The 11,675-nt window shown below is 44.0% G+C and overlaps 1 protein-coding gene across 2 annotated transcripts in view; it reads right to left on the bottom strand.

Moving 5' to 3' along the window:
• Positions 1-1,131: 1,131 nt before the first annotated feature.
• LOC126399415 (protein FAM171A2) overlaps positions 1,132-11,675 on the bottom strand; it is a 19,007-nt gene continuing 8,463 nt past the window's right edge. Inside the window, exons 3-8 of one of the 2 annotated variants that reach the window (XM_050059342.1) lie at positions 9,868-9,960; positions 8,942-9,100; positions 6,422-6,601; positions 6,034-6,147; positions 5,074-5,221; positions 1,132-4,885 (exon numbers count right to left, since the gene is read on the bottom strand). In XM_050059342.1, coding sequence (XP_049915299.1) covers positions 3,397-4,885; positions 5,074-5,221; positions 6,034-6,147; positions 6,422-6,601; positions 8,942-9,100; positions 9,868-9,960 — 2,183 coding nt within the window. In that variant the 3' untranslated portion in view covers positions 1,132-3,396. The remainder of the gene's footprint in view (positions 4,886-5,073; positions 5,222-6,033; positions 6,148-6,421; positions 6,602-8,941; positions 9,101-9,867; positions 9,961-11,675) is intronic. The other variant, XM_050059343.1, reaches the window with a different exon arrangement.

Raw genomic sequence — 11,675 nt, 5'->3', positions numbered from 1 at the left:
CTGTCAGTCAGTCATTCTGTCTGTCCCACGTTTTTCAAACACTCTGTCTGAACACATTGCTCTTCTTAATGGGTTCAGTTGAATATTTAATCTGCAGTTTCCTACGACCTGTATCCCAAACACACACCATGTGAAACTGTACATGGGCAACTGTGCACTCAGTGGGTACAGACTAGTATTATATAATTTTGTAATGGAGAAATGTTGTAGGTGTTTTTTTTTACATTATTTCGTTTATTTCATTTTGTGCTATTGACTTTTATTTGTTGGTTTTAGAAAAAGAAGAAGAAAATGTACTTCATTAATCCCTGAAGGGAAATTCAGTTTCTTCACTCTGTTGTCACACACACACACACACACACACACACACACATGCACAAACAGGACCTGCACACGCATGAGAGATGTCAGAGTGAGGGGCCTCCCATGGACAGGAGCCCTGAGCAGTAGTGGGTTTGGTGCCTTGCTCAGGAGCATCTTGACATTGCTCAGGAGGCAAAATGACACCTCTCCAGCTACCAGTCACGAACAGGAACTTGAACCAGTAACCTGCTGGTTCCCAACCCAGGTCCCTATAGACTAAGCTACTGCTGCTGATTCAGTAAAATTTCATTGCTATAAACATAATTTTTTAGCCTTGCAACAGTTTATTTAGTGCTGTTTATTTTTGTTTATATTATTTATTTTTTGTCTGTGTTGTTGTGATTTGGCCATGAAACACTCTGGGCTGCATGTCTGTATCAAAGGTGCTGATAAGTCAAGTTAAATTACTTAAAATATACCAGTGGCAATATTAAAGTGAAGAGCACATTAATGCCTCAATAAACATAATCCAATAATATATATATTATTCTGAAATGGGCCATTCTGCATAATGAGTACTTTTACTTTTAGTACTTTAAGTATAGTTTTATCCTAATACTTTTGCACTTTCACTTAACTAAGATGAATACAGAAACTGTAACAGAATATTTCTGCACAGTATTATTGCTACTTTCACCTAAATAAAATATGAGTGCTTCTTCCTCCACTGTTCAAAGGGCCACTCCAACAATTTAATATAACAGTACACTTGTATAATATTTGAGGCCATGTGTGAGAGGGATTTAAATTAAGAATTCACACACTGACTGACCGTGGGAACAAATTTATTTCTATTTTGTCTCATGTACAGAAAGAATCAATTTACAGTTTACAAACAACTGACCAGGTTTATGAAGCAGGTGATTTACTGCACAGGATGAAGGCCTACAGTTCAATCCTCCTCACCCTCACGTGTTTTTGTACTTATGTACGTGTCCTCTCGAGGATTCAGTTCTTGTGTAAACCTCTGTCCAAAACACAAGTTCACCAAAGAGAAAACACGTTTTGTCATGTAAAACAAAAACAAGCAAGGAAAGCCACAATTGCACAACTCATAATAATAATTATAATAATAATAATAATAATTCCACATCTGATCCCCAGTTAAACGTACATTTACAGCAGTGGACACGACAGTTCAGTAGGACTCGTTTCATGGCTTCATGGTTTTTCTTCAGACTTTGAATTACATCACATTTTCAGCTTGTACTGTAGGCTACTGACACAGGCGTATGAACAGCAAGCAAATGGTGCAAAGGACCAACGAGTCAGCGTGACTTTTATACAGCCTTCACTTCATCATCATCAAAACATCTTCAAGTTTCAAACTGGTGAGCTTTTATCTGCAAGATGACGTAATTGATTTCACAGTTGTTGATGCGTCGTAGGCAGTGGAGATGCTCGTATCAGCGGGAGCGTGTTGGTCAGTATGTTATCGTTGTAAACATTTACGACCGGAAGTGAATTTTGTTAGAACTGGATTGAGGGAAAAGTCAGTGTTTCTTCTTCTAACCAAGTTCATTTTGGCAACGAGATTCAATGTGCATCACATCTTTTTTTTGTGCCAAACATCCTGGATCGATTAAAAAAAAAAAATCATTAAAAACACCCTATTCTACACGTTACATGCACGTCGTATACACGTAAAATCTCATATAGTTCATCATAGCATTTACAAGTTTGGTGAAAAAGAGGATAGATACAAGAAAGTAAGATATTAAAGGACGGAAAAGCCGCGAGAAAAGTTGTCAGTTTTGGCAGGCATGCTCCCCAGAGTGACGCTGTTGTTGTTACCACAATGCAGTGTGCTTATTAGTGCCCGGTGACGACTAACTGCATTTTAAAAAGGGACCTGCATGCCTATCACTCGATCCTATGTGAAAGAAGGCACTTACAGGAGAGAAGTGGTACAGGCCCTGTCTACAAACAACCCCTGCAGATCTCAGTAGAATATTAAACAGGGAAGTCTTCAAGTAAAGTGGTGTTTTTGCAGTTTGGACTCACCCACGTGTCTTGGTGATTAGGGGTTGTCTACGCAGGAGCTCGGAGAACTATGGGGGGCTTTTGGTGCCTTCTGTTTTAGTTCATACATTCATATGCATGCAACCTTTCTAAACCAAACAGTCTTTCCAAAACGTCTGGGAATCTTTATATTTACACAGCAGAAATCGCATCTCTGTCGACCGAACGACGTCAGGAGAGAAGGCAGAGATTTTGGCAATAAATCAATGACAGAGAGGATGACGGAGAGATGATGCTCAACATTTCAAATCTGAATAAGTAGTAATTTGAACACATGAACACAGCACAGGAGGAAGAGGAAATCAAGTACATCCCTGAAGGAGCAAAATGCAAGTCGCACGTTGGACTTTAGAGATTGCACGATCCGTTCACAGGGGCTCAAGAAACAATAAAGTCAGAACAACTGTTAAGTTTCCTACATGTTCAAGCTTTGGGAAGCTGTTTGCTTTGAAAGAAAACTTATTTTAGTTACAGTTCAGAGACGGGGAGTAGTCAAGGAAACACAGGCGCACAGCTTCTACCATCCACGTGAGCCTTTGTGTAAGACAAGGGAATGAAAGCTAATTCATCTAAACACCCATCAATACCATAAAAAATCCACTTCCAGATACTTAGAAAGTATTAATCAATCAATTATCAAATCATTAGTAAGTGCTTTATTCTTATATTTTGCTCTATAAAATGGCTATTTCCACAGTCAGTAGATGCAATGGCTCAGACGATGGTTCAGTGATGTGATGGGTGACAGAATTCACAATAAACTGGGTACGTTTCAGTGTACGATGGATCATCTCAGTGAGGTTTACTGACAGTGAGACGACGAGAGGAATCAGAAAGTGCAAAAGCACCTCACCAGAAACACAAAGGTCAAACAACAACCTGAAGATGGACCAGTGAAGCGTGGTTGTGCTTATTGTGATCGCTCTCGGTGAAAACATCACTCTTCTTCCATGTTTGTTGCGGAAAGATTCCCCCCTTCACCACAAAGATTGTTAAAAGTGTTCAGTAAGTTCACTTCCTGGGGTGGAAGACCATGAGAGGCCTGTCTTCGATCTTCTGCCAGGGGCTTTTCTTGTTCTCGTCTTTGTCGTCAGGATCGTCCTCGGGACTGGTCATGGAGTCGCGGCGGTTCTCGCTGTTGCTGCTGCGGCTGCTGTTCACACGACTGCGTCCTCTCCTGGGGATGGTGGATCCTCGGGAGGATGGACCTTCATCGAGGAGAGGGGTGAGGGAGTTCTCTTCAGGTGACACCGGGCGTCCCTCGCTGCTGCTGGGCTCGCTGTGGTCGGGGTACGCCAGCTTGGAGTAACACTTCCCACCACTGCTGCTGACACCGTGGCCCTTCCGTCCTCCCGTCCCCCAGCGCTCGTCTTTTCCCTTCCGGTTAACCCCTGACTTGCGTTCTTGGGACTCCAGGGGTGGTTCCAGGTTGACGTCTCGGCCGGCGCTGCTGGGACCACCTAAGAATCCACCGACACCTCCACCACCGCCACTGAGGTCATTCCCAGCATCTATGTAGGAGTGGCGCACGTGAGCATTATTACGTCCATCCAGGGAGATGAACCACGCCCTTGGGTGCTGTTTGACACCCAGCTCCAGCAGCTTCTTCTCAGTCAGAGCCTGCAGTTCCCCGTTCATCTGAGCCATGGTGGAGTCGTTGAAGAGCACTGGGATGGTCACGGGTCCGCCGGAGGAGTCGGACGCCCAGCTCGGATCCTCCGAGTCGTCACCCTGGGATCCACCTTGCTGCTGGCCTTGTTTCTGGGAGTGGTGGTGATGGTGCTGCTGGCCTCCTCCCATCTGTGCACCGTCTTTATCTTGGTCCTTCTGGTCTTTGCCGTCTTTAGAGAACTCGGATGGCAGGCGCATGTAGTGTGCCGGGATGACCAGGGTCGGCACCATGCTCCGGTACATGTTCTCCTTCATCTGGTCGATGGAGCTGCAGAAGATGATCTGACCCGGCTGGGTGTTGAGGGAGGTGGGTCTGGCGAGGCTGTCTGCAGCTGCTGCTGAATATTCGGGGGGTTTGTCGGACTGGCTTGGCACGTACCCTTGGAAGCGAGGCGGGGACGGGGGATCAGAGGAGTACCCTCGATTGTCATTGGCGTTGTGGTGTCGGTGGTATTCAGACTCCTTGCTCTCCATGGGGCTGTAGCTGCGGTTGTAGTCTTCATGGAGCAGAGGGTTGTCCAGGTTGTTGGTCTCTGTGGCACGTGTGACCTTCATGGGGAAGCTTTCACCCCGCTGAGGACCTGAAGCATTTTTTCCCTTTGCGTGTCGCAGCATGTGAGCTGGAACATGTTTGGTTAAATCCTCCCTTGAGCTCTGGTAGTCTCGAGATGGGGACATGTCAGATTTATCATTGGAGGGGTCGGACTCAACGTGGCCTCCACAGATTAGATTTAGCCGTGACGTGGATGTACCCTGGTCTCTCTTTGCGCCATTTAGATTGGCCACGTGGGGCTTCCCTTGCTGACGACGAGGTTTTAAACACTTCCGCCTGAAAGATAAAGAAACACTGAAGGTCAGTGAAAAGAAATGAAAGCAACACCTGCTACCTGCCGGGATCACAAGAGCCCAATCTAAAATTAGACCCTCATTCACAGTTAATTTTTTGCACCTATCACCACCAAAACCACTGCTGTAATTCTGTCATTTTTGCTATGAATAGAAACCTAAGTGTGAGACCTGCGCCTACGCTCCCCACACCTGCAGTAGTAGAGCAGCACACAGAGCAGGATGAGCACCAGCAGGGCCAGCGAGCCCAGGATGGAGAGCAGGAACAGGGTGTGGTAGGTGGTGATGTCCCTCAAGCCTGGATGAGACAGACCCAATCCTGCAAGACAAGTCACGGCAGAGAGACGACTAAAAATCACTTTGAAACTTCAACTCTGCAGCACACTGGTACACACGGAGGGACAGAAGCCGATGATGATCTGAGTTTAGCTTTCAGCATTTGGTGTAAGATGTGTTCGTCCATTTCTGATACTTCCCTACACTGCCTGTGGCGTTCACTGGTTTCAAATGAAGACAGAAATCTTTAAAAACAGGTCACCTGTATAAAGTTATATTTCTTTTAAAATATATTTCCAGAAGCAGCTGCTGACTGTAGTTTTTTCATCAAACAAACAGAAGGAAATAGTGCATTTGTTGGGGACTATTTTTGGCAGCGGATTAATCCACATTTGGTGTTCTAGTGAATATTTAGGCAGCAGAATGGTGCACGTGGGACTGAGTAAAAATAAAATGTGTAAGGGCCAAACGTTAGACGACCAGAAAGGTCATTAGTTGGTAAGATTTCATTGGTCGCTTAGTCGCAAAAAAAGACAAAACATAATGTTTAGAGTTATATATTTTAACTTCAGACAAGGGGACAAAACGCCATGTACGTGATGCTTCTGTCACAGCAGCTTCATGAGAAGAACACCAGATAAAATATTTCCCTCTCACATTGTCAATATGCTGCTCTCGACTTGTGAAACTATGAACCAACACCTGGCCTTCAGCAGCAAACACAACACCACATTACAGTGTGTTTCCTGTTTGTCTCCCTGGAGACGTACAGGAACATCTGCTGGCACAGCAACAACACTGGAGATACAGAACAGCACCAACAGCAGAGCGGAGGGTGGAGATGAGTTACGGTACCTGAAGACGAAGGGAAGGCAGCTAACCAGTATCCCATCTGAGGAACCACCACGTTCCACACAAACTGTGGGCCGTCTTTTTTGATGTAACCCGTCCCGTTCCTGACCCACAGACCTGCAGAGATGGAGATTATTATCACACAAACAGATTAAACAGTGAACCACAAGGAAATCTAACATCTCAACTAGGGTTGCAGAGATATACTGTTTTCAAGGTATACCCTGATATGAAAACTGACAGTACATTTACTTATCGACGATATTGAAAAACTGGACGGAAAATCTCATCTTTATTTTACGTATTACTTGCTCATCGTACCGTGTGAATCTCATACCCTCACCTCCACTATAGAGAATACAGGAGGACAGATTATACGTGTCTCCCTTACCCGTCTTAGGCTGATACAGCCAAGCAGGCACACTCGTGGCCATCCTGTTGCGGGTGTCGGACGGCAGCGGCACAGAGATGTGGATTGGATCTGACACCTGGATCGCACGGCCATCTTTGTCAAAGAGCTGAATGCTGACCACGGCCAAAGCTGTCAGGTCTGTCCATCCTGTTTCTGCACCTGAAGAGGAGAAGTCACCGATATCAGCTCTGACACTTCTCTTACACATCTGTAAATCTTGTGTTATTACATCCTGATGATTCAAGACTTGAGGCTGATACATGACTCTCTTCTTCACTCTTTCACTACGTAATAAACGCTCAGTATCTGACTCTGTGGTGAGCAGAACATTTATTTTCTGACTCCTTTTGTGTGATCGCTGACAGGTGTTGTGTCACATAATGACACAGTATAAAACATTGTAATGAAGCTCAGCGTAAGTTTAATCAGGAAGACTTTCTTTATGCTGTATCCTTTCACACTTCTCTCTCTCTCTCTCCCACTATCACCACTTCCTCAAATCAGCTGACTGTGGGTGTTCCCTCTTAGCCAATCAAACTCCTCTCTGCTTATTATTTGTTTCGTAGTTGTTTATGCTCAGTCCTTTATTAAGTACGACTACTGCTGTTAAATAAAACAGTCCTGCAGGAAATCCTGTTGTCATGAAGGTAGACAAAACTGTTTCAACATAAACCGAACATTACACCCTTCATGGAGGGTTTATTGCACTAAATGTCAGTAGTTGTACCTAATAAACTGGCAGCTAAGTCTATATGTGGACATCAATATACAACATCTGTAATAATGGCTGATAATGTTAGCTCAGTACAGTTGTTGGGCGACATTTTCATCCAGCTGTGAATGTCTCTTTTATGACCATTAGCATCATCTGACTTCCTTTAATTGAGACCTCTGTGCAGAAGAACATTTGCACTGCATTCCTAAAAGTATGTGAACACGTGAACATTAGACCCAGCATCAGGGCTCAAACACCACCTGCATATGGGCGGTAATGCACATAAAATCTGAGCTCTACACAAACTGGTTCATGTAGCTTGGAACATACAATAAGTTGAGCAGGGCGGCCAACTCACACACACACACACACACACACACACACACACAGACTGTGAGACTCAAACAGCTGACACTTTTCACATGCTCTCACACCACACGTCTGTTTTCTCTTTTATAACTGATGCTGGAGGCAAAAACACAACACTGACACATTATCACGGATCTTACTGTTTTTCTTGGCACGTCCCGCCCGACTGTGCTGTGACTGGCTGGTTCTAGCTCTAACCATGAGCTCTTTGCCCACCCCTAACCATCTTTAACCTCGATACATCGACATGACAAGTATTAACCAATCACAGCACAGCAGGGCAGGACGTGTCGAGAAAAGCAGCAGGATCCATGATAGTGTGACGCTGTCAGTGCACAGACAGAGCAGCAACATGCAACAGCAGCACCGTGTAAAATACTGCCGTCAAGTGAGCCGTCGTTAACAAAGAATCCAGCTGGGGCTTAGATTTTGATGCACGTCTATTCGTACTGTTACGGTACTTGGAGCGGATAAAAAGAATTAAAATTAAAATTAAAGTCATCAGACCAAAGACGTTCTGATATGATAAAAAGCACTTTGATAACAGGCTTGCTATTATTCCTATGACTGTAAATATAATGTGAAATAGTTTCACTGCACTACTTCAGCTCAAATGATGAGGTAACACATTCAAAATGTCCCTTTTAAAATATATTTTCGGTGGCTTCTTTGCCTTAATTAATAGACAGATGTAGTGTGAGAGAGAAAGGAGGGATGACATGCAGCAAAGGGCCACAGGTTTGAATTCAACCCACAGCTGCTGCAGCAAGGACCCAGCCTTCACACAATGGGTGCCTGCTCTACCTGGTGAGCAAACAGGCGCCCACTGTCCTCATTTTTTAATTCACAAATTAATTGAATAAATGTTTTCCTTCAGAGGTTTGCTGAGATAATAATGTAATCCATGTCAAATTTATTTTACAGGACAGCTTTTGAGAAAATTAGTTGTGTGCACCAGTGCATTTGGAGTCCTGCGTATGGGATTGTTGAACATCTTATCCCATTAATCTGCTGCTCTAACAGCCTCCACTCTTCTGGTCCCAGTCTTTCCTCCAGATGTTGAACCAGCTGCAGGGATTCACTCCCATTCAGACACAAGAGCTTCAGTGAGGTCCAGCACTGATGCTGGTGATCAGGTCTGGCTCACAGTCGCTGTTGGATGAGTTTGAGGTCAAAGCTCTGCGCAGACCAGTCAAGTTCTTCCAAACTAGGGAAAATCATTTCTTTATGGAGCTGGCTTTGTGCACATGGGAAACACTGAGACATTGTGAAACAGGAAGCAGCTTCCCTGAACTGCTGCCACAAAGCTGGATGCTCACAGTTGTCTAAAACATCACTGACAGGCCTCGGCCAGGTCAGGACAAACAGCCCCAGATGTTTCAGTAAAGAACATAATAAAGGAGATTATTCTCAACCTGAGCTGTTGGTCTCTTGGCCCAGGAGGAACGGGAAACCGCCGATTTCATACTGAGTCCTGGCTGTGGTCAGCGCAGCAGAGAGCGCCGTGTAGTTGGAGTTGGAGGGCAGCTGAAGGGACTTCCTCTGGAGCTGCACCAGCGGCTGGTTACGAGCTCCTGCAGAGAAACAATCAGGCTGAAAATCCTGCAAACACGTCGTGTCCTCATATCTGTCTCTGTCTTCTTTTATTTAAGAAAGTAAACTGCACAAAGTCAGACATCCTGGATTTCACACAGTGTGAACATTAAACATTAAGACACTAAAGAAATGAAAAAGGGCAGATAAACTTTTCTTTATTTACAAGTTCCACAAACTGCAATAAAAAATATTTTTAAAAAATCTGTCAAATAAACGTTAAAAAAGTGGGATAACTTCTCAAATGTAGATCATCCTCATGGTGTAAACACACTGGTGTTTAACAGATACAGGGAGGTGGATGTGACTGAGCTGTATTTATAAAAAAAAGTACCCCGCTGCAGCTGTTGCTATGGTGACAGCAGCAGCAAATAACACAGGGTCATCCAAATGTTAAGCAGTGAAATCTATGGAGGCCTGAATAGACACAGGGGAGAGCAGAGGGGTGTGAATCTATCTCCACTCTCTGCTGGAGACAGACTAATTTAAGATGTGATGACAGAATCACTGTTGAAGGCTCAAACTGACTTTACCAAGACTACAAAATAGGAGCGCTGTCGCCCGACACCTTTAAATTTTGTTAAATCGTCTGTTGTGATTCATAAGTTTTAAAAGCTGGAGGGAGAGAACTCCTCAGAGTCTGATAATAATCCCTCATGAGCTCCAGGTCTGACAGGATCAGTGAGCGTGAACAACTCATCTTAGAATATTCTTGTTTCTTCAGACATAAATGTGTTTTTGTCTTTACCTGGTGACCCGGACAGCACCTGCAGGACGTCATCGTACAGAATAAGTGTTCCTGGCCTCTGCACCAGGAGGTACAGGCTGACTGATGCGTACACTGAGAACAAAAGGAAGAGACACTAAAATGAAATACAGCAGATTTCCAGGTGTAACAACAACGCTGACACAGAGCTTCTGCTGAGAGAGACTTTTCAACATCACACAAAATGCAATTTAACACTTTCACCAGCTCAACTTAAAGGGACAGTTCACCCCAAAATCCAAAATACGTCGCCAAGTGTTGGAGATGTCTGGCTTCCCTCCAATATAACGGAACTAGCTGGCAATCGGCTGGTTGTGCTCAGAGCACAAAACATAAATTGAAAATGTCAACAGCAATAGATGAACAGCACAACATGTCCTCACAGCACGGCTCAAAGGATATCTAACAAATTAGCACTCAACAAATTAGTGCCCCTGCTGGTTAGGAGATACACGGCTGTGTGTTGTCACATTACATACTTTACGTAAAGTTACGTACTTAAAAGAAAATTATGTAGGCTAGCTTCAGGAGACGAATCATGGTTGGGCATTGTCGTGTTACTTAGTTACAAGTTACATACTTAACAGCCCTCTGTCCTAGGGATGGGAATCGAGTTCAGTTCCAACTGGTTCAATTCATTGACATCATTAGCCTTTATGCTTAACGATTCCCTTATCGATTCTTTTCATTACGCCGAATCTTTACGTCGATTCAACAACAAAGAAGACGTAATGGCGGAGAGACAGAAGCGGGCAAAAGCGTGGCTTCACTTCACCAAAAAAGACTCTTACAGCGTGACGTGCAGTTTATGCAGCACCGTAATTACATGCAAGGGCGGAAACACCACCAACATGCTGTAGCATTTGTCGTCGTGTAACGTTATTTGACATAGATGAAAACAAATGCTGTACAAATATTCTTTCATTTGTTCCATTTTAGATGATAGCGGTGGACCAACTTCATATTTGTTTACTTACACAAGCACTAATCTCTTGTTTAGAATAGAAACTCAATAAAATTTGTGTTGTTGACACCGAAAACCTGTAAGGTCTACTTTGTCTACACAGAAAATTCACAGGAGGAATCGATAAGGGAATTGATATCAGTAAAATCCTATCAATTCCCATCCCCACACTGTCCATACTCTGCATTCACTTTGTCCAAATGTACCTTCTCTGAAAGCTTACAGACAAAACAGAGCAGCACCACCAGAGACCATGGATGCAGTGTAACGTAGTTCAAGCACAAGCGTAGCAAACAACTAAGACACTGTAAAATTTTTGGAACGTAATGAATCATGAATTTAGTGAAATGTAAAGTGTGTCCACATGTCTTGTATGTTTCTAATGGTCTGACAGAGGAACGCTGCCTCTGTTAAAACACCGTCGCCCTGTTTGTTGTTGTCAGAAACTTCTGACGCTGCCCTCTGGTGCCACCTGGTGGATGTATCTTTGTCAACATAAAGGCCGCAAAGAGGTATGTGGGCAGTGACCTTTATGACATTTGAAATTCTGTTTTCATACGTAAAGGGATAATTAATGAGCCCTTAAAATAACACATTTTGGACCAATCCCAATACCCCCCCTTGTCCACTACCCCTTGGCCCTCAAAATGAAGCAACGAGGGGGAGGGGTAGAAATCTTTCCCTAGGAATTGGGACACCACTCACTACGTCACCGCGTCGGTTACGTTCACGCATGCGTAACTATTTTAAACAGGAAGCTGCGAGCCATCTACATTTCCAACCAGCATCTACAATGGAGTCTCCAGTTGAGTTCATCCTACCGATC

Source organism: Epinephelus moara, chromosome 13 (assembly GCF_006386435.1).
Source record: "Epinephelus moara isolate mb chromosome 13, YSFRI_EMoa_1.0, whole genome shotgun sequence".
NCBI classification, from domain to species: Eukaryota; Metazoa; Chordata; class Actinopteri; order Perciformes; family Serranidae; genus Epinephelus; species Epinephelus moara.
The sequence above is the reverse complement of the archived record's forward strand: the minus strand, read 5'-3'. Positions and strand labels throughout refer to the sequence as shown.